The 23727-nt window shown below is 35.5% G+C and overlaps 1 protein-coding gene across 3 annotated transcripts in view; it reads left to right on the forward strand.

Annotated features, from left to right (window-relative positions):
- Positions 1–23727, forward strand: part of schlank (ceramide synthase schlank) — a 211362-nt gene that overhangs the window by 82942 nt on the left and 104693 nt on the right. For all 3 annotated transcript variants that reach the window (XM_090402722.1, XM_090402723.1, XM_090402724.1), the window contains exon 5: positions 8428–8478. In XM_090402722.1, the coding sequence (XP_090258848.1) occupies positions 8428–8478 (51 nt within the window). The remainder of the gene's footprint in view (positions 1–8427; positions 8479–23727) is intronic.

Genomic DNA, 23727 nt, shown 5'->3' on the forward strand with positions numbered 1-23727 from the left:
CTTGTGAATAGGAGGAAGAGAAGAGATATGATTAAGACATATAAGTTGGCAAAGGGTTGGTACCAGAATTAATATGGAAGAATTTTTTCTTAGAATGGGGGGAAGGGGTTAGAACAAGTCGACATACCTGGAAGTTGTATAAGTAGGGTGTAAGCAAGGACATGAGCAGTAGGTTTGTTGCACGGAGAGTTGTTGGTCAGTGGAATACTTTGCCTGACACTGTGGTGAATGTAAATACATTGAATGAGTTTAAAGCACAATTTGATGGGCTTTGTGTATAATAGTGTTTGTCTCCCATGGTGTATCTTTAGACTCCATGGAGGACTGGTGTTAATAACAGCGTGCAATACAAACATTTGGAGAAATCTATGCTGTTGCTTTTAACCTTTTCTGTGCATTTGATTCAGCTTGCTGAGCAAATTGCTCAGCAGGCTGAATCAAATTATCCTACAATTATGTAGTCAGTTTTCTATCTTGTTGATCATTAAATGTTGGATATATTAGGGTTGGATGACTCCTTATTTGAGACTTCACCAATGCAGAAGTGTCCCTGCATTGGTGGAGAAATCCTCAGTTGATAGTAACACCCCCCCCCCCCCTCCTGAAAAGGGATTTGCTGCCAACTGAGGAAATTTTCTGATGCCCATGCCAGAAATATTTTTCCTGTTACTGCTAACCCTTATACATTTCACTCCTATCATAAATCTTATAAAATTTCTACTGTACAACTCAGAACTAATGAAAAAATTCCAATAAACATAATTCTGAAAATCTCACATTTCCAAGATGCATCCCTTTATAGTGGCAGGCCAAATATGGACAACTTGCAATGTAGAAAGAAGGCAAAATGTCAGGAAATAAGCATATATCCTTTGGCAACTGGCATAAAAAACACTGTAGGATAAACAAATCTCACAGCAAATGATAGGTGTTGAAAATGACCTTCATTGCCAGCCAAGCAGCTATTGAGATGTCTCTCTATTCGCAGCCTCATGTGCTAGAGTTTGTCTGATGGTCATGCATGAGCTTTGAATGCAGTTCTCAAGTTCATTAACATTTCCCAATCAGGTAGAGCACCAATGATTTCAAATGATCATATAAATAAAAATCCAGGAATTTAGCTCAAGTGCCATGAGGACGTGTGTTGGTATATATTAACCAATTCATCATTCAGAAATTCATTGATCAATATATCCTTGGGCCTCTGAACTTAAGTATGGAGCTTTTTCATTCATCAAGTGCATGTTTCCCCTCCGTGCCAAGGGAACACCATCAAGCACATTATGGAAGAGAGATTTTCTACCAGATTTTGTAAGAAGTTATGTTACAAAGGATCTATAATCCTGTTGCAAAACATATGGCCCTGTTAAGCTGTCTCCAAAAATAACTGCCCAACTTTTGAGATTTGCTGCTGATTTTAATTGATCCACATAAGATTTTTGGGTTAATTGAAAATCTCATCTTAAGAGAACATTGGTATTTCTTACATGCTGTTCATGATGCAATTAGCAGCTATGATTGTCTGATAATAATGCTTGAATTTGCAGAAAGTCTTTTTCGTTTTTAATCTGAATCCCACACACACACGAGAAGTTGCATGGCATGTTTGGGTAAGTGAACAAGAAGAAACACCCTGGTCAGTTTTTTGAACTGAAGATTGTAGTGATTAAGGAAAATGGTGTTGGGAATTATGATTTCCAGAGTACAGAGTGAATATATGAAAGAGTAGGACAAGCAGTTGATTTAGTATGTTTGAAGCTGGACAGTGAATGAATGTTGATCACCTGTGTTTTTGGGTTTGAGGAATGGTGTTAGCCAGTTCAGCAGAACAGTGCTCATGAAAATACCTCAGAAAAGGCACAAAGTGGAAACAGTCAATTTGAGATAGTGGCTGAAGTGAATTTGTATGAGAAGCATCGCCAATCAAATGAATCATCTTCTGGACACCACCAAGAATTTTTAGCTTTCAGTGCATCATCCCATTTGTAAGAACAGTATTCTAAGGTAGGGTGGATTTGTATACGGTGTTAGGAGTTGTACAAGTGAGAAATGATGTCTCAAATGGAAAAGTATACACTTAATTTTTTGGATGCAAAGGAGGCTATGGATGTAATGCACTAATGCATCACAAGGTTTTCAAATGAAAAAGACAAATGGAGTTTTTACTGTCATTCATCAGAACTTTGGATAGGTTTGAAGTTAGTGATAAAAGGTCATTTATGAATTGGAGAAGAGATGGAGGTAAAGGTACAGAGCCCTTAGGGTCTTCTGTCGTTGGTGGGGAAATTTGAAGAAAGTACACCATGACATGCACTTAAACAGCCAGACTGGAAATTGGCAATCCCGTTACAAATAATGAGTGACAGACTATACAGTGGTAATTTGTTAAGTAGGCCTTTGTGCCAGACCCAGTCAAAATTCTTGGAAATACAGTATCTAGAGCAACCACATAGATTTCACCAAATCTTCCCACAACCTTGAGTCCAAAGATAGTTGAGTTGGCATGGAAATCTAATAAAGTGGTACTGGTAAAACTGATTTACATGCAGGATTCTCCACACAACTGCTTTGAAGATATCCCCTCTTCCATTGAATCCTTTGTATACTAGCTGTTTTCCCTCAATTTCTGGTTTCATGATTCTTTGTTTACCTTTTTTATTTCATGGTGCAGAAATTATGCCATGCTCACAAAAGCGATGATATTGAAGATACATGAACATTACAGAGCATTAAATTTGAGGATCAGGAAAAGTCATGTGCATTTCCATTAACATATACATAATAAAAGTGCCTGTGAACTGAACATCAACTTATCCTTCAGTACACACCAGTGTATGATTTTTTCAAAAGCAACTACCACTTAATCAAGGTGAATCAAGGAAAGGGCGTAAGACAGCGAGGAGCATAACGAAGAAAAGGTAGTGAGGCAGTAAGGATATTGGTAGTATTAATCAGAAGTGTGTGAGAGAGAAAATAACGTTAAGAATGTGTGCAGAAGAGATTGACCGAACAAAAGCTAGTGTGAGAGATTATAGGAATAAAAGAGTATGACAAAACAAAAGCAAGTGTGATTGCCAGAATGCAGAAGATGAGGGTGGAATGAAAATAATACAAGATTTGAAGTACATATTGATCAAGCAAAAAGATGAGATATATGCACAGTGGGATTAAATGTTTGGTGGATATGAATGAAAGCAGGAAAATGAGTGGAGAGTGGCATTAAAAGTGTGTGAATGAGAGGGATCACATGGTCTATTTTATAAGAAGGAGAATGAAAAGAGTGATTGATGCTTTGGATATGAGAAGTAATTGAGCAAGAAGGCTAGTAGTGGTTGTGAGAACAAATGATTTAGTCAGACAGAAGGAGAATGTGAGGTGGATATTAGGAGGTTATTGAGTAAGATGAAAGACAATAGTTTAAAAGGAATGGTTGTCGGTATATTGTCACAGTGATGGAATTGTACAAAAAAGTAATGGAGTGCATTTAAATGGATTTGGTGTGAGTCAGCTGAAAAGACTACTAGAAGAAAGTGTCATGACAGACATGAACCAGAGATAACAGCAAGAAAAAGGTCTGTGTGGGTGTGGGTGATTAGGATGGCCTGGGACGTATGAGGAATAGTTGAGTCTGAGGAGATATATAGGATAAATGGTGATAAAGATCATTGGATGGGTGTGGACAAATCACAGCTGAGAAATGCCATGGGTACGGCTGGTAAAAATGCTTATATAGTTACTGTGTTTATTTAAAAATGCCAAGAGCATCAGAAATAAACAGAGATAAAATTGTTTCACATATTGAATTTATTTTTACAAAGAAGTGTTGGAAAATGAATCATGGCTGGATTAGGATGGCATCCTTATGGGAATAGAAAAGTATATGTTTAATGTTTTTCATGAAGATAGAAAGGTCAAGAAGGGAACACGAAGTCTGTTGATGATAGCAGAAGAATTTTCTCTCTACAGTGTGGAGGTTGATAGGAAGAGATACTTAGTTGGATGTTGTTGTAGGCCAGGGAATGTGGGGGATGGTGATGAAGAAATGTATAGGCAACTTGGATTAGGAAATGAAGAAAAAAGAGTGAACATTATGGGTGATTTTAATTAGGTTAATATACATTGGAATGAAGAGATATCTGGGAATAAGGAAAATAAATTTCTTGTTCTTCAGGGACAACTCTGTTAGGCAGTATGTAACAGAAGACATAAAAGATTGAGTGATTGATCTGATCGCATAATCAGGATGTGATTGTTAATGAAGACATTTCCTTTAGGTTGAAAAGTGTTTCATGCACCATGTCTTTTATATATTCACTGAAAAAGCCAAAGATCACAAACTTTGTTATAACATTAATAGTCTAGGTGATATAATTGTATTCAACTAGTGTATTCAGAGAGCTGTTCGAATATTGACTGAAAAGAAATGTATGAAGTAATCTATTTTATAATTTTTATTTGATAAAAATGTTTGGTGAAAATAAATCATAAATTGCTAAAGTTGTCTCAGTATTTGATACAGTTACTTGAAGATGATGGAATATTTTAGGAAGGAGGAAGTTAAGATTTGGGACATGCATTTCTGCAAATATTCTGATGATAATAAAGAAAGTTTCAATAAATTTGATGAAACAGTGATATGAATTCACTGTTTGTGAATTCATATGAATACAATTTTTGAAAGAAAAATTAGTAATAAGGATTTAAGGATAATAAATTAGTAACAAGTCATGTGAATGAGGTTTTAGCTAAATAAAATCTAATACGAGGGAAGTTGGGATCATCAGTGAATCCCTCTGCTCTGAATGATTTACTGATGATGCATATAAATGGCTCTTCTCTGCAGGGCTTTATTTCAGATAAATCAGTAGGTACATGATATTTTCTAACCAAAAAAAAAAAGACACACTAGATAACATAGGAAGCCCTTGTGTAAATGAACTCTTAAGTGTTAGTGGCATACATATTAAACCCATGTAAAGGAAAGGATATTTTTGTATAATTATATGCAAGCTGTAAAAAGAATTAAAGCATGCATTAGTTTTGTTTTAGCATTATAATATTTGACATTTAATTTTTTTAAATCACCAATAAAATATTTATATGAATTAGACCAGTACTATCAGCGAGTGATACTGAAAAATAAAAGAAAAATAAAATTTTTCTTGTGACTAGCAGATTTCAGTGGTATTTTTGGAGCCTTTTCATAACTGACATGAGAATGTAGAGAGAGAGAGAGAGAATGGGGGAGGATTTATTATTGAGCAAGTAAGAGGAATTCAGTAACCTTAATGTCAGTTAAACAATAGAACTTGACATATCACCTTGTGTCTTAAAGGGAATATTCTACAGGGTTAATGGCAGCCATGGTGTACTGGTTAACAAGTCTTGAAAGGAACGGAAAGAGGGTAAAATTGTTCCACTTCACAAAGGTGGTGATAACACTGAGGCTATATATTATAGGTCAATCTGTATGCCTGGAGTTGTGATTAAGGTTTGTGCAAACTAGGATATAGAATTGAGTTGATAATAGCAATGCTCATCTATGATGAGCAGCATGGTTGATTTGGGACATGAGCAGCTTGTACATAAACAAACAAACTTTGCACATGAAGTAACTTCATGACTTGGCTACTCATGTACAGAGGCTAATGACTGCACATCAGTTACCTTGGTATCCCATAATGCATTGCACATATCCTTACAGACATGTATAATGCTATGCATTATGGGAAGGGTCACTGCCCAGACCGGTTTCGACCTTTATTTAGGTCTAATCAGTGGGAGACAGACTATTGGGTCTGTCTTCAATAATGCAGCAGTCATATTTCCATATACAAGTAGCCAAAAGGTGTCACATCTTATTACTAAAATACTCTGAATTAGGGATAGATGTTGAACGTTTTTTCACTTGATTATATTATAAATTAAAGATGCCAAGAAATTATATTCTTGGTTTCATCCTTTATCCAAGTGCAGTAATGCAGAAGTCAAATATGACTTCTGCATTACTTCAACCTTGGTATCATTTCTGGGACTGGTTCCCACTATGAGACCTCAATAAAGGTTGAAACTAGTCTTAGGTAGTGGTCCTTCCCATAATGCATGTCTGTAAGGGTATGTGCAACGCATTATGGGATAATAAGGCAATTGATGTGAAGTCATTAGCCTCTATATACGAGTTGTCCAGTCATGAAGTTACTTCATGCGCAAACTTTGTTTGCTTATACTTTGAAAAAGGATGAAACCAAAAATACAATTTCTTGGCATCTTTACTTTATAATATAAAAGTGGAAAAACTTTCAACATGTAAAGGCTTTTACCGTTCAAATTGGTAACTAAATTAAAAAAAAAAAAAACGTGGGGGTTAGATCACTATCATAGGTGATTAGCTGTCAAACAGGCATCAGCAAGTTGTGTATAGGGTGCACCATCCTAAAAAAGAGTAAAGTCACTAGTAGTGTATTGCATGGATCTGTTTTGGGGGTCTTTATTGTTTAACTTGTATATTAATGATAAAACATGTCCCAAGATATTGGGACGTTTTACTGTAGATTTGCAGATGATGTAGGGATGGGAAGAACATTGAAGAGTCAAGCAGATGTATCCCTACAGAAGGATCTGATTAATGTATAAGTGGGCAAGTGATTGGAGCTACCAGTTTGTAGCAGCATGTAAGGATTTGGAATTATTATTACATGACACCTCCAGGGAGTCCAAAGGCTCATTGTGGGAGAGCACCTACTCTACAACAACTCGCTGTCTCCACCACTCATATCCACTAACTACAACTAAGCGCAACTACTCCAACACCATCTACCACCCATCACCACTCAAACCTGCAGCCTTTTGGCTGGAGAGCAGATACACTAACACTACTCAGCCAACCAGGCCAGCGATTAAGTAGGCAAGGATGGCATGCAAAAAAATTGGTTGGGAAATTTTGGTGATGAGACATCTGGGAATAACGGTGAACAGGGATCTGGTGTTCAGAGATCACATTGCTCAAGTTGTGAAATCATGATGTTGGATTATGACAATGATGAAGAGGAATATGCAGAAGTAAAGAGATTATGGTTTCATTGTATAACACTTTAATTAGGCCTCATGTCAATTCTTATGTGCAGATTTGGGTTGCCTAGTTTTTAATGGGAATGAGGATATATTGGAAAAGGTGTAAAGGAGATTGACTACATATTTTCTGTGCTTTCGAATGTATGTAGGGAGGGTATGAGTATAGATTGAAAGAAAAAGTGCTATATTTGCAGACCCTCATGAAAAGAAGGAAGCCGGGGAGCGGTAATTGAGACATAAGTTGCTGAGGGGTTGTTACTGGGTTAATGTGGAAGATATTCATGGAATGGGGGGGGCAGGGTTAGAACAACAGACATCCTTTCAAAATATATATGGAGCATGAACAAGAGAATGAGGAGCAGGTTCTTTGCATGAAGAGTGGTTGATGAGTTGAATGCACTGCCTGATAGTATAATGAGTGCAAATGTTGAGTCTTAAACTCCCTGGAAGTCTGGTGATAATAACAATAATTGCCATTTTTAATGTATATGAGGATTGAAGGGAATGGATGTTTTTAGCCTATTCTTTTCAGGTTGGACAATATATTTAACAAGTATATTAATATTATTGTGTATTTCTTTTGTATGTGAAACCCATATATGACAGACTGTGATATAGTGCAACACTACTGTCTACAGATAATCTTAAAACTCTATACTCTAGATCAGGGCTGTCCAAAGCACTGCCAGTGGGCCAGATGCGGCCTGCAGTGCAATTATGTGCAGCTCAGCTATGGATTTTGATTTTCACGAACGAAAAAATAAAATAACAATTTGAACTGAATGCGTATTAGATATTCTATCACTAATCAATAATCTCAATGTTGGTAATTTTATTCGGTGTTTTTATATCAGTATATACCATGTGTTTTTCAAATATTGGATGTATCAAAGAAGCTTTCTTATAATGTTTTGTTCCAACGCGCATGCCCTGGGTGCTCACGGGAACATGAGAGCACGATTAGTGTTGTTCACTTGTTTGCTGCTGCTCACCAAATTACTGGATACACATTATGATGCGGCCCTTGGATAATTTTTTTTTTTAATGCTGCCCTCAGATTACCTAAGGTTGGACAACCCTGCTCTAGATACAAATAATGGATTCTCCCCCCAAACTACTCGAGGCTGATGATAAGCAGAAGTTGTTGCCTCATACAGTGGGGGCAATCTTCTACCATGTAAAATCTTTCACAAACTTTTAGCCGGGTCAACTTATGGATGAAAATAAGAATATAAATTCCATTATAAGAATATAGATTCCATTTCATATCAAAATGATGTTTGTGTTCAGTAACCCTTACTACAACCAATCTTGTTTTAATAGAGATTATTATTATTCTTTTTTTTTTTTTTTCAGAAACCTTGGCTATGGGATACTAAACATTGCTGGTATAATTATCCACATCATGTATGTATTATTTATTTTTATATTTGCATGTTAAAAAGATTAAACACTGTATAGAGAAAGAATGTCTCTTACAAAAAATGAGCTCATGTTCAGAATGTACATTTATTAAAAAAATTACATTAATAACGTAATTAGTTGTTACATGATTATAATCCTTATGCATTCAATTTCTTTTTTAAATTTTGTTATGCAGTTTTGATGGTTTGTAGAGTGAGAACTCAAGTTTTGACTATAGTGAATAATGCAGTCACATAAATCCAAAAAAAAAAATAATAAAATAAGTAATGCACTTTATTTATTTATTTTTTTTATTTAGAAGTTTACAAATGTTTAGCATTATTCTTAAATGTAACAATTGGCTCAACTGTTGGTGGTTATTCATAAGTGCTCTTGGGTATAAACAACACTCTAAAGAACAAAAATAACTAATTTATTGAGTTACTAATATTTGCTGGTTTTCCAACCAGCATCTTCTGAGCACAAATTTCAACCATGTAACACCCCAAAACCTGGGGTGTTACATTTCGCATCACACGATCACTCTCCTATTTACTAACCTCTAGGTTGTCTGGACCCATGCTCACCTTCATCCCCTCTAAACATTCTAGTTTCCCTGAGTCTGCACTTCTGAATGCTGACTGAACAACACGCTCAAGACTCCTGACATCCTTCCTTCCATCACACTCACTCATCACATCCACAAACTTCATACCATTTCTCCACATATGCCATCTCAACTCATCTCTGTCATACTGTAGCAACAGACTCGCAACTTTTATTTTCTCACTCTTCTTTTTCACATACACTAGCAACTCTCATGTCTTCTCCCATACCACACTTGCACCACCTTAACTCTTGGCATCCTTACAGCATCACTGATATCCTTAATCATAGCTTCAAGAAAGCATCATTTCATCACACTAATGGGTAGGATTGCACAATATACAGCCTCTCCCTGTCAAGTGAACCACGCCTTCTTGCAGTGTGGCCTGTTTTTACAAAAGGGGCTCTGACAAAACTAGCCATTATTCCTGCTACAAAGGATCTAGTTTAAGAAAATGCCAACTAGACAATAGGTGTTAGATGTTCTTCATTGCCTGGTGAAATACCACTGCTTGGCTCTTGGAAGTCTGAAGTTGCATATGCCATGTTTGGTCTCCAGAGCAGGGATTCCATTTTCTGTCCCCCCCCCCTCTTCTCCATGCATTATGAATGATACCCTTCAAGATCATGACAAACATATACTTAAAGATCCATAAACTCCTCCATTTCCAGGTACATCAGTTAAAATGGTGGTGTTGCATGGTCCCGAAGCTGTCATTAATGAGTCGGGAGGCTTCTAGATCATCTGGTGCATAATCTTGTTGCTATATACTCTGCCAGGTCATGCCTAGGAGAAGGAGTCAAAGTAGTGGTATGGGGAGATGACACTGTCAAGGTCATATCATGGCATGGAGACTGGTTCTCTTTGTGGATGTTATGTCCAAGAGTATCTTCTCTCACCGTACACCCCCACTATATCCTTCCATTTAATCAAGTTTATGAAGACTTTCACAAACAATAACAGTGACACCCCAACAAAAACGAATCTCCCTCATAAGCTAATCCTATTAAAAAAAAGTCGCATCACAACCAGCCACAACATACAAACCATACTAGAATCTCTTCACTAAAAACTCACTTTCACATCCATGGCATTAACACAAACATAAAGTCCACCATCACATGCAGTTTTCTAGACCATACATCTTATTTCTGACAGAAATTCAGATTTCAGTTATGTCTACTAATGTCCCTCTCCAGTGCCCAAACTACACACTTCACAATTCTTTTCACCACAATGGTGGCACCTGTGTATTTGTGAAATCTGACATAGCCTGTCAGAGACTAGCTAATTTAGAATCCTCTACCTTTGACCTTCTCTGGCCCAAGGTTTCCTTGCCCCATTTAGTAACTTTCATTTGTTGCATTTACTGGTCTCCAAACATTAATAACACTCAGATCTCTTCGCATTCCTTTCTGTGAAACTTGACTACTTCAATCCAGTTATCCAAATAGTGAGGTTATCTTCCTGGACAGGATGAGAAGAGAGATCTTTTCTATAAGTAATGACCTAATACAAATTGTACATCTACCCACTCAAATCCCTGATAACCCTTTTCACTCTCCAAATACTCTGGATCTCATTTTGTCTAGTTCTCCTTCCAGATACACCATACACCATAGAGGTCACTTCTCCTCTCGGCAACTCATAAGACCACAATCTCATAAAAGCCTTTATCACAGAATGTCCCTCCTCTAATCACTCTCGACCTTGCATCCTCTAGCACTACGAAGGAACCAATTGGAATGACTTCTGGAATTTTTACTCCTCCTTTTCTTGGTCTGACTATTGCTTCCACTCGCCTGGCCCTAACAACTGCTGTGAATGAGTCACAGAAATTGTTCTCATTGGTATGAAGGCCTTCATTCCCCTTTCAATCCATAATCCACATCTGCTTTCCAAGCACTGATTCACCCGAAAATGTGTCAAAGCATTCAAAGAAAAAAATTCAGCTTGCTGCATGTGGCATGCATCAAATACTCCAGCTCCATAGTCCCTATGCTAAAACACACAACATATGCATATCAGTCATCATTAGATCCAAGTCTGATTTTATAAAGGTTGCCAACATAAAACGCCAATTACTTCACCCAAAGATAAAGCTGACCTCCTGGCATCACTTTTTTTCCTCAAATTGTGCATAGATGGGCAAGGGAAATCACCTCATACCATACCAGAATCTAAGCACTGCATGCCTCCTATAGTTTTTTTTTTTTTTTTTGGATAAAAAAAGTCATCAGAAAACTACTAAATAACTTGGATAATGAAAAGTCTTCTGGTCTTGATGACATCTCCCTAATTGTTCTCAAACATTGTGCTCTAGAGTTAACACCTGTCCTGTATTATCTCTATAAATTATTATACATATCACATAGAAACAGCTGAGTTAGATAAAGGAAATGGCTACACAATGAATTTGTTGGATTTTGCAAAGGCATTTGAGAATAAAACATGGTACACTGTTACGCAAATTAGAACAAATGGGGATGGATATGACATTGGTTAAGTGGATAAGAGGGTCACTGCCGAACAGATATCAAAAATTGGTATACGGAGGAACAGAATTGAGCCAAAAAAAATGGTGACTAGTGGTGTGCTGCAAGGTTCAGTGCTGGGGCCATTGCTGTTTAATTTGTACATAAATGATTATAGGAAATAACCTGAAAGGAAATATTCAGTTGTTTGCAAAATTAGATAGAGCAATAGTTAATCAAGGGTAATGTGGAGAACTTGCAGGAAGATTTAAACAGACTGTCAGTATGGGCAAAAGTTAATGGGTGTCAGTTTAATGTCGAGAAATGTAAAGTTATGCATTTTGGAATAAAGAGATTACATGCTGTGTATCACATTGATGGCACTGTACTCCAGGAAATAGATGACGCTGGAGATTTAGGGGTACAGAGAGAGAGAGAGAGTCTAGAGGATATATTGCTAAGGTAGCCCATAAGATTACTTAGCTATTGAAGAACACATTAACAAGTAGCGATAAGGAAGTTATTATTCCTCTTTATAAGGCCTTGATGCACCCACATCTGGATTACTGTGCTCAAATTTGGTCCCCTGGGTTTCTAGGGGATGAAGAAGCAGTGGAGAGGATTCAGAGTCGAGTGGAGTGGTCTGTGGAATGTTCCCTGTGAGGATAGATTGAAGGTGTGTGGATTGCAAAAGTTGGTTGATATGAGAAAAAGAGGGGATGTGATAGAAACATTTAAGTTGCTTAAAGGGTTTGATAGGATTGATGCAGGGAAATGTTTCAGCACTCAGCTAGAGGGACCAGAACAAGGGGTCATCCCTGAAAGTTTAATAAAGATGTTGTTAGTAGGGTGTGAAGACTTTTTTGCTTGAACAGTTGTGAATGAGTGGAATGGGTTGCCAGAGTCAGTTGTGAGTGCTTTGTCTGTTAATAGGTTCAAGGAGAGGTATGATAGATTGGGTCTTCCACAATGAGTCTTTGGACTCCATGGAGGTGCCTGTATAATAATAATATCTGGTACTTATCCCAGTGCATCATCCTATTCCAAAAAAGAGTAATAGAAGTCTACTACCAAACTACCGACCAATTACGATCATCTCTGTCCTCTGACCACACCTTTATTCAACTTCCAGGAATGCCCCCTTGTTCTGGTCCCTCTAGCCAATTGCTGAAATATTTCCCTTGCATCTATCCTGTAAAATCCTTTAAGCAACTTAAATGTTTCTATCATATCCCCTCTTTTTCTCCTCTGAACCAAATTCTGCAGTCCACTAACCTTCCATCTATCTTCATAGGAAATATTCCACAGGCCACTCATCATCTTGGTCACTCTCTTCCGAATCCTCTCCACTGCTTCATCATCCCCAAGAAACCCAGGGGACCAGACTTGAGCACAGTAATCCAAATGTGGGCATATCAATTCCTTATGAAGAGGAATTGCAGCTTCTTTATTTGTACTTGTTAATGTGTTCTTCATTAACCAAGTAATCTTATGGGAAGCTAATGTAGCAATCTTAACAATATGTCCTCTAAACTTTAACTCTCTGCTACTACCACCACCACACCTAAATCTCTAGTTGTGGTGGTAGACAGAGAGTTAAATTTTATCTTCATATATTTCCTGGAGTACAGTGCCATCAATGTGATACATAGCTTGTAATCTATTTATCCTAAAATGCATAACTTTACATTTCTTGACATTAACTGACACCTGTTAACTTTTGCCCATACTGACATCCTATTTAAATCTTCCTGCAAGCTTCTCCACATCGCCTTGATTAACAATTATTCTACCTAATTTCGCATCATCAGCAAACAACTGAATATTTCCTTTCAGGTTATTTCCGATATCATTTATGTACAAATTAAACAGCAATCATCCCAGCACTGAACCGTGTGGAACACTACTAATCATCTGTTTTTGCCTCAGTTCTCCCCCCCCCCTCCATATACTACTTTTTGATATCTGTCCAGCAGCCATCCACTTAACCAGTGTTATATCCATTCCCATTTGTTCTAATTTGCATAACAGTGTACCATGTTTTATTCTGTCAAAATGCCTTTGCAAAATCCAGCAAAATCATCATGTAGCCATTTCCTTTATCCAAATCAGCTGTTACTCTATTATAAAAAGTTAGTAAATTACTAAGGCATGACTGACCCTTCACAAAGCCATGTTGACCCTCACAGTATCATATTTTTATCTACCCATTCTTGAATTCTTTTTTTTTTACCAATTTTTCTAATACTTTTACCACCATGCCTGAGATGCTGATTGGTCTATAATTTGCTACTGTAGTCTTAGAACCTCCCTTATGCAAAGGAATAATTTTGCCCTCTTTCCACTCCCTTGGAACTCTACCACAGCTGAGACTTAAACAGCTTAGTCAAAGGCATTGCCAGTTCCCTTGCATATTCTTGCAAAACCCTAGCTGATATCCCATCTAATCCCACAACTGTATTTACATTGAGATTCTGCAATATTCTAAGTGTCGTGACGTGTTTTCTTCATGTTGTGTTCGAATCCACCATCTTGCTAAAAGTCACTTTCATAAAATAAAGGAAAACTAATTGCAAATTAATCACTGATCTAAGGGTAGAGAAATTTCTATTATACTGTGCCACTCTATCCTTAGATAAGTCTATATGAATTAGTAGGATCAATTCAAAATTAGTTAGCAGTCTTTTCATTCATTCAGGCCGAAGTATTTATTTTCTTTCTGGGATTCCCGCTAGATTCGAATTTTTGTGAACGGTGCAGTAAAAAGAAATTCAGGCAAACACAATATTTAAATTAACAAACAAAACATTTAATATATGGTTATATAACAAATACATGAATTCCACTTCTAAATATGACAACTCAGTCAAGTTAGTACATCAGGTCAAGTCATTCATATTAATTCAATCTTCCAAACTTTCACATACAAATTCACAGTTTCAGAATCACAAAGTTTCTTTACTCAATTTATTACAATAGAATTTCTTATTTAATCAGTTTCTATGTATCTCTCAGCTACACTCTATGATTAACTCATAACAGGCACTAACCACGGTAGATATCATTTCAATGTAACTATATTTTCAACTCTCAGCCTCGATGATATGCTACAGTTAATGTTAGAAACAGCGCAACGGAACTAATACTTAAATCTTCATACACCGAAATAAACTAATATGACTGTCCTTACCAGAAATAATCTTCAGTACTTCCAATATTTTGTGAGCACACTTTCAAATTATATTTATTACACTTGCGAAACACATTTATAAGAATTCTCCAAGGTTATAACTAAAACATTATTAATTGCGCTTTATAACTCCAGACAACAACTATAGGGTACATTAATTATTCTTGTTTATCACTCATCAACTAGTTAAACTCCGTACAATACCTTTTATGGTAGTATAGAAATAAGTCGTAATTCTAGACTGACTGGATTTATTCAGAATTCTTCCTGATTATCCGATTATGGCATTAATTTCCTTTTATTACCACTGCTGATTTTGCTTTCAGCCAACTATAAGATTCACTTATAAAAAAATATCCACTCAACTCCTACCCTTAAGAACCTTTTATTTACTTCTACTTCTCTAGTTTATCTCCTTGTTACCTTTTAGTTCCAAAATTCCGTTCCGACTCCCCTACTACGTATATATTTTCTCTTCTTATTTTGCCCACGCTCCCTTCACTCGCGCTCGTTTATTTCACGCGTCTCTATGACAACCGATAAACGTAAACATTCTCGCGAATGTTACATTAGGCTATATAACTACATTCAGTTATTACATAAGGTTAAACTTTCACAAAAAGAATAAACAGAATATTTGCATTTCAATAAATGCGTAGTTAAATTACAAATACAAGTTCTTATAATATTGACATAACAATAAATAAAATAACTTATTAATACTTAATACAGTCTTTTCATTATTCATACATATATCTTTGATTAAATAATTAAATATTAGACAAAATTAAGGTAGTTATATGAATATTAAATTTTAAAATAAGTTATATACATTAAATAATATTTACAAGTCTAGCCTTTGTGATGGAAAATCATGTTGGATTCTGAATCAAATAACATTTATTCTATTTTCTACATAATTAGAATCCAACATAAGAACCTCTAATTCATCCACCTCTGTTTCCACATTAGTGTCTGTCACATAGGTTAAAACAGTAACCTCACTAGGACAATATATGTTTGCAAAGTGGTCACTCAGTAAATCAACTATTTTATCTGCTTTTGTGTCCTTGTGACCATCATCACTCATTAAGGTTAATCTTCCATAGTTATTCTTTCTCTTACTTTCCACATAACGAAAAAACTCTTTGGGATTTCCTTAGGTTTACTTGGCTAAATTCTTCTCATAATCTGATTTTGTCTTCCTTGCCATGCTGGTCACCTTTCTAGCCTGAGCCTTGTACTGTTCATGAGTTTGCTGATCACCTTTCTCTTTATATACACTCCACAGCATTTTCTTCTTCTTCTGCAGTTCATGCTTAATGTTATTCATCCATCTGATTCCTACCTGATTGACCCTCCGTTCCCTAGGTATACAATTTAATACTGCTTCATCTAGATGAACCTTAACTATATCCCATGCACTACTAACATCCTTACCCTGTAGTGTTTTATGCTATGGTACAGATTTAAGCTTTTTCCTAAGCATGTCATAATCACCTGCCTTGTAGTTCCAAAAATATCCCTTCTTGATAGAATATTCCTCATGTTTTACAATTTCCCAAGTCAAGACTGCATGGTCACTTTCACCAATTGGAGGCATTGTTGTCACCTTGGTTATGGATAGCTCTTTTGATCCTATGAGTAGGTCCAATACTCTCCCATCATCACATTATCATGCATTTTGTCTTTCCACTCGTCACTGTCGTTCTTCTTACTCTTTTCACGCTTCTGGCATTCACTCACAAAACACTTGTGACAAACACATTCTCCAGTTTCATTCTTCTTCCATAAATCTCTTCTGCAAAGGCCATAGATTTCACACATGCTGCAATAAACACAATCATGCACGTTATATTTGCTTACCATTGTTTTGCACTTCAGCGCCATGATGCACAATACAGCTTACAAGAAAACAAATATTAAAACTTTGAAAATTAGAAAATTAAGAACACTACCCTGGTTGGCCGAGTGGGTAGTGTGTTTGCTCTCCAGCCAAGAGGCAGCAGGTATAAATCGTACGAATGTTTGTAGGACAATCACAAACATCCATGCGCATAGATGTTTGTGATTGTCCTATAAACTCTGTGTGGAAAGAGAATCTGCAACCCTACCACTTATTCTAACAGCAGACTTCACTTCCAAAACCCAGTGAGGTATGGGAGTGACCATTATGGCATCTACGAAAATCACCACCTACATGTGGTGATTTTCATCACTGAAAATCACCACATGTAGGTGGTGATTTTCAGTGATGAAAAAAATATATATATCCATAGCATAGTAGTTGGCCAGTTCTGATTTGCCATATAGATAAGTGCAAATGTTGTAAGTCAGCAGTTAGAATTAAAGGAAGTACAGGAAGATGGTTTAATGTTAAATCTGGTGTGAGACAAGGATGTACATTATTCATTATACATTATTCATCTGTTATTCATTATCTATATGGATCACATTATGAAGGAAAGTGGTATTAAACATGATGTCAGCTCTTTGCTTTATCCGGACGATGTTATACTTCTAAATAAATCTGCTACAAGTCTGCAAGATTCCCTGACTAAATTGAATAACTGTTGTAATAGATATGGTATGCAGGTCAGCAATGAAAAAAACAAAGACAATGAAAATAGGCAGAATCGTTGAAAATGTCAACTGCGTTGTGAACGGAGAACCTGTGGAACAAGTGAAACATTTCAGCTACTTAGGCACGATTTTTAGTGAAGATTGTAAATTAAATATGGAAATAGACAACAGAATCAACAAAGCTGGTATGGTAAGAAGTCAATTGATAGATTCATATGGAATAAGAGAGAAATTAGTCAGAACACCAAATTAGCTGTATACAAGACAGTGTTCAAACCAGTTTTAACGTATGGATCTGAGAGTTGGGTCAGAAGTAAAACACTTGACCAAAGACTAGAGACTGCAGATGTGAGGGTCTTGAGAAAGATTAGAGGCATGAACAGATGGCATCAATGGCAATATCATATTAAAAACGAGGATATTAGGAAAGAACTTGACATTGTCGGCATCCAGGAATGCATTAGGAGAGCTAATCTCAGGTGGTATGGTGACTTAAACAGAATGGGCGAGGAAAGATTAGCAAAACAAGTGTTCTCTGCCATGTTGGCAGGAAAACAACCCAGGGGAAGACCAAGATATAGGTGGACTGATATGGTACAATGTGCCTTAGACGACAGAAATATAAGATTTGATAATGATAATATTGGAGTCTTGACAAGTAACAGACTGATTTGGTGGAAAATTGTAGATAGGAAATTAGTAATGATGTAAATTTTTCATGTAGTACTATCATATCCTGTACATCCCCTTGAAGGTACATGGCAGGAATTTGATGATGATGATAATTGCAAATGTATTTTTTATGTTCAAGATGTTACAAGATATATCATTCTGTCCAAAAATAAGCTAAGTTGCAGTCTATAACAAGGAACTTTATACACTTCAGAATAGGATGAAGCCGATCCTTGGAAAACAGATGAAGGTTGCTAGCTGGATGTGTAGTTTGGCATAGAGTTTATATTTATGAAAAAACTTGGTTATCTTAACAGATATACCCCGGATATAGAGAATTGAATAGTTATATTGTGATCCTGTGTGTCAGGTGTGGGGAAATTAGGCAGGGCATGCAGTATTTTGTTTATTTTAGAGATTGTAGCTATTTGATAAAAATGTTTAACGAGTATAACAAAATTCACAAAATCAATACCTTCCCCTTCATCTTATAGTTAATATCATGGACACCCTGCCTAAAAACTTATCAGTTAGCAAAATTACTCTTTCCCCTATCACAAGCAAATCTTTCTCCTTCATTAAATATTCTATTCACTTCAAAACCTTAATTGAAAAAAATAAAAATAAACAAAAATTCTTAGCCTAAAAAAATCAGATACGATCAGTTTTGATATTGCTTCATTATTTGTATTACACTGCATGCCCCCCCCCCCCACACACACATATTGACATATTGGAGAATGAGGGGATCAAAATTGCATTTCTGCAAGAAAGGAGTCAAAACCTCTACCCAAGTGTATCAAGACACCATGCTGGAACCTGTGATATGGCCCCCTGAACCATCTTGCTTCACAGTAGGCAGTGGACCTTTCAACAGGACTCAGTCCCTGCACAGTAGGTAAGGACCACGCAACAGTGGTTGGAGGTGAATGTGCCTGCACACATATCACTATCTGATTGGCCATCTGGAAGTCCCGATCTGAATTCGTGGGACTTCAAATTGTGGTCGAAACTTGAGAGAGTAGCCTGTAAGAAATGACACCTTAGCATCGTCAGCCTGAAGGTGGATTTGGGACGTGTAGTGGCAGCGTTTCTGATGGATGTTGTGCATGCCTTCAATATGTGGCCTCACAGACTTCAGGTGTGCATGATGGCAAAAGGGGGGACATTTTGAACATTGAGTGCTTGCTATATGCACATTATACATGTAGTTTGTATGTGCTGAAAGCTGTAAGTGATTTACTGATAGATTGAAGGGTTATGCTCTCTTCAAGTTGTAGCAGTATTTCTGACTGCGCTAAGTATATATAGGACCCTTGCTCATGTTTGGGATGCTTTATTAAACACTTGTCAAAAAAACTACATAAGCTTGGGAAGAACAGAGCTACATACACACATAGGACAACATGCATGTGTATGTGTATTGCTTATTGTTTCTCTGTAGCACAAAGCTTGTTCACCTTGTGAAAAGTTGTATGATAAACCAGTCCCTATTATCTCTGAAGTTGCTTAACACTTTGAGTCCTAGACCTACTGGGACTTAAAGAACCCTGTGTCCTGACCATTTTCAGCTCTATTTAAAAAATTGTATGCAGTATTTCTATAGAATATCCAAATAATTATTTTTGTCTTTTAGTTAGCATCTTTGACAATTAATTGGAACAAAAATTTTAGTTAAACATGTATAAACATGTGGCATGGCTTCAGAAACAGGTTGTAAGAAATCAAGGTTTTTGAAAAAAATAAAAAGTTAATTTTTTATTAGTTTCTACTCATTTACTTGTTTAGTGTTCAAAATTCAACAAATTCAGTCAAAATATTGCTTAGATGTTACATAAATAATGAAAATTATAAATAAAATTTGTGTGTGTTATTATTATGATGAAAATATCATTTTATATAGGGGTGTACATCACTATAATTATCCACTGTTGGCCACAAAAGTCGAGTGGTAAATTATTGAATTAGGCCATTCAGTTTTTGAAATGCCACAACCTCACATATGATCATGATCACAACTCACTGGATGACCTCGGATTTGGTCACTCCTCATTCGAAGTTCTGCATCACCGTCATTGACTCAGAGCTCACATTTGTGGGAGATCTGCTTCCTCTTGTTCTGGATCACTGTCTGCCCAATCATCTAATTCAGATCCTTCATTATCGAGTATTTCCTCGAGCATTTGTTCTAATTCGCATTCAGTCAAGAACCGTTTTGCACCCCTGCTTTGGGCACCACTGGGTCTTGGTCTGTCGATGGTGACAGAGAAATTCAACCTGATCTCTCAGATCACAAGAAGAGAGTCATGAATCCCTTATGTTGTTTAGATTGGAACAGCCAGAGTTATGACGGCACGATGTAATATAAACATGAACATGTGCGATCGTACGTGATGCAGCTGATGGGCAGGCATTACAATATACTAATATAAATTCCCTTTTTTAATTGATAAGTCAACCATCCTCATGGATAATGAAGCTAAAAGTGCAAATTTAATTATAGTCTGATAATGAATTTCAAGCATATATTATTATTTTTGGAATTTTTAATTTAGCGAAGTAAACATACATCGATGGGATTTTGGGTTCACACACGATCAATATATGTTTACATGGATATGACTCAAAGTGTTAATGCTATAAAAGTTAGGTATACCCACCAAGTCTTCAAAGAGAATTTTTACCACTGAATTAGATAAACTTATACAAGCATGTAATCTTTTAGTCATCCATCTCTCATTCATAATAAAGCTTAATGGTATAACTAACACTAAGAGGAAAAAATACATTTTTTAAACTCGCTAATATTTTACTCGTCTACTTCCCAGCATCATCAGAGCACAGTGATAACTGTGATAGGCACAAAAACTAAACCAAGTAATTGTAGTAATTGTAAAAACTGCACTAAACCAAGTAATTGTAGAAACGATTTAAATTGTAACTGACACCTAATATTCCTTACATGGTACCCTTTATCGGGTCGTTTGTAGTTATCGGGTCAGATAACTACAAAGTTAATTCAGTGAAGTCCAGATATTAGGTCTTAAAATGATAGTCTCCCAGATCTTTGGTAAATTAATGCAACCATATTGTGCTCTGATGATGGGTAGAAAACCAGAGAAATATTAGCAAGTTTAATAAATGTATTTTTTCCTCTTCGTGTTAGTTGTACTGTTAAACTTTATTATGGATAAGGAACAACCAACATCTAAGCCTTTCTTTACATCTTCTCTCATCTTCTTCTGCTATTAGAGATCCTGATAAAATCATTATTAATTGACATATCCAAAACTTCTGATTTTAGTATTCCTAAAAGGTTCCAGTTATGGAACCTCCCTCCACCCCACACACACAGTAAATAAAGGTCTATGTAACATTCCTTCAGACACAAATAATAGATTTCATTTCAAAGTTGCACAAATTTGTGCAAAGTTGCAGAGACCAAAGAGCACAAGCAGGAGTCATGACTTGGATTCATAACTCCCTTTCAAAACAGTTAAAACATTATAAATTATGGAATGAAAGAATAATAGAAGCTAGAATAAAAATAGATAGAGGCTATTTAACAATAATTGGTTTATATGCCCCAGAAGAAGGAAGAGAACAGGATAATATTGATTTTTATAATCAGCTACAAAACATATATAATAAAATAAATAAAAATGATTACATAATTTTAGCAGGAGACTTAAATGCAAGAATTGGAAACACGAAAATTAATAATAATATAGGAATACATGGAGAACACACTCTAAACAGAAATGGTAAAAAATTGATTGACTTTGTAGTTTATAATAACCTAAAAATAATGAATTCCTTTTATAAACATAAAGACATACATAAATATACTTGGGCAGCAAGAGGATGGAAATCAATATTAGATTACTTCATATTAAATGAAAAGACATCAAAATTTTCACTAGATGTTAGAGTTCACAGAGGATATGAAATAAGCAGTGACCACTTCCTTGTTAAAATAAAATTAAGATTACCACCTAAATGGCTACAAGTAACAAGAACAGAAAGAAAAATTGAAACATTTGTTTATAAAACTAGACTATTGAATGACACAAATGTACAATGGCTATATGAACAAAGAATTAACCAGTATCTAGATAAAATAAAACAAAATGAAGAAATAGAAATAGAATGGCTTAATATAAAAATTATACTAAATGCAGCAGCAAATGAAATCTTAGGAAAGAACAAAAAATTCAATAAAAGAAAAAAACTGAAGATCTGGGATGATACAATCAAAGAAATAATCAAAAAGAAAAAAGAAGCCTATCACAAATGGTTAAGCAGTAAAAGATTAGAAGATGAAATAGAATATAAAAGAATAAGAGCCATAGCTAAAAGAGAAGTCAGAAAAAGACATAGAGAATCATGGAATAAATTTGTTTCTAATTTAGAACATGATTTATATAAAATAACACCCAATGTATATAAGATTTTGAAACGCCTAAATGCAGATACCAAAGAAAACATAAAATTAAACACTGAATTGAAATTAGAAGAATTTCTAAATTACTACACAGAACTGTGGACTGATAAATATTTTAAAAATGACAACTGGCAAACAATTAACGAAAATGAAAAGGAAATAACTGAAGAAGAATTAGAAATCAGCCTGAAAGAAACAAGAAACGGAAAATCACCTGGAGAAGATAAGCTAGGTTCAGAACTATATAAATACGCAGGAACAAGATTCAAAGGAAGACTCTTATTATTTTTAAATAAAATTTACTCAACTGGTATCCCCCCCAATAGAATGGAAAAAAGCAATTGTGATTCCTATCTTTAAGGAAGGTAATAGAGATGACCCTAAAAACTATAGAGGTATCAGTATACTAAATTCATGTTACAAAATATACAGCAGAATCTTAAATAACAAACTAATGAAATATTCCGAAAACTTTATTCTAGAGGTACAAAATGGATTTAGAAAAGGACAATCATGTATAGACCCAGCCTTCTGCCTAAAATTAATAATAGAGAAAAGAAGAGAATATAATTTAGAAACACATATTGCATTTATTGACTTTGAAAAAGCATTTGACAAAGTTAAAAGAAATATATTATTTAACATATTAAAAGAAAGACGAATACCAAATAATATCCTAAAAGCTGTCACAAGTATATATGAAAATAATCAAATACAAATAAGATTAAATCATGAGCTATCATATACAAGAGAGATAAACCAAGGGGTCCGACAGGGATGTCCCCTCTCAGCAACTCTTTTTAATATCTACTTAAATGAAATAATAAAATGGAGTAAAAATTTACATCAAGTAATTAAACTTTCACCTACAGTTAACTTAAACACTCTCCTCTTTGCAGACGACCAAATAATAATTACAAATTCTGAAGATAACTTACGGAAAACTATTTTAAATCTAAATGAGATATCCAAAAATTATGGTATGATAATATCAACAGAAAAATCAAAAACTATGGCCTTTAAAGGACAAGATCCAGCAAGAACTAAAATAGTAATAGATAACAAGATCTTAGAACAGGTGAATTCATTTAACTACCTAGGATGTATGATCACTTATGAAAATGAAAAAGATATAAACATAAAAATTGCAAAATATTTAAAAATAACAGGAGTAATTAACTCTATATTTAAACCAAACCTAGTTCAAAAACAAACCAGGCTAAAAGTATACAATACATTAGCCCTACCGGTCTTAATATATGGAAGCAAAATCTGGACAATA

This window comes from Typopeltis vanoorti, chromosome 13 (assembly GCF_054136105.1).
Source record: "Typopeltis vanoorti isolate ZY-2024b chromosome 13, IOZ_Tvanoo_1.0, whole genome shotgun sequence".
NCBI lineage: Eukaryota > Metazoa > Arthropoda > Arachnida > Uropygi > Thelyphonidae > Typopeltis > Typopeltis vanoorti.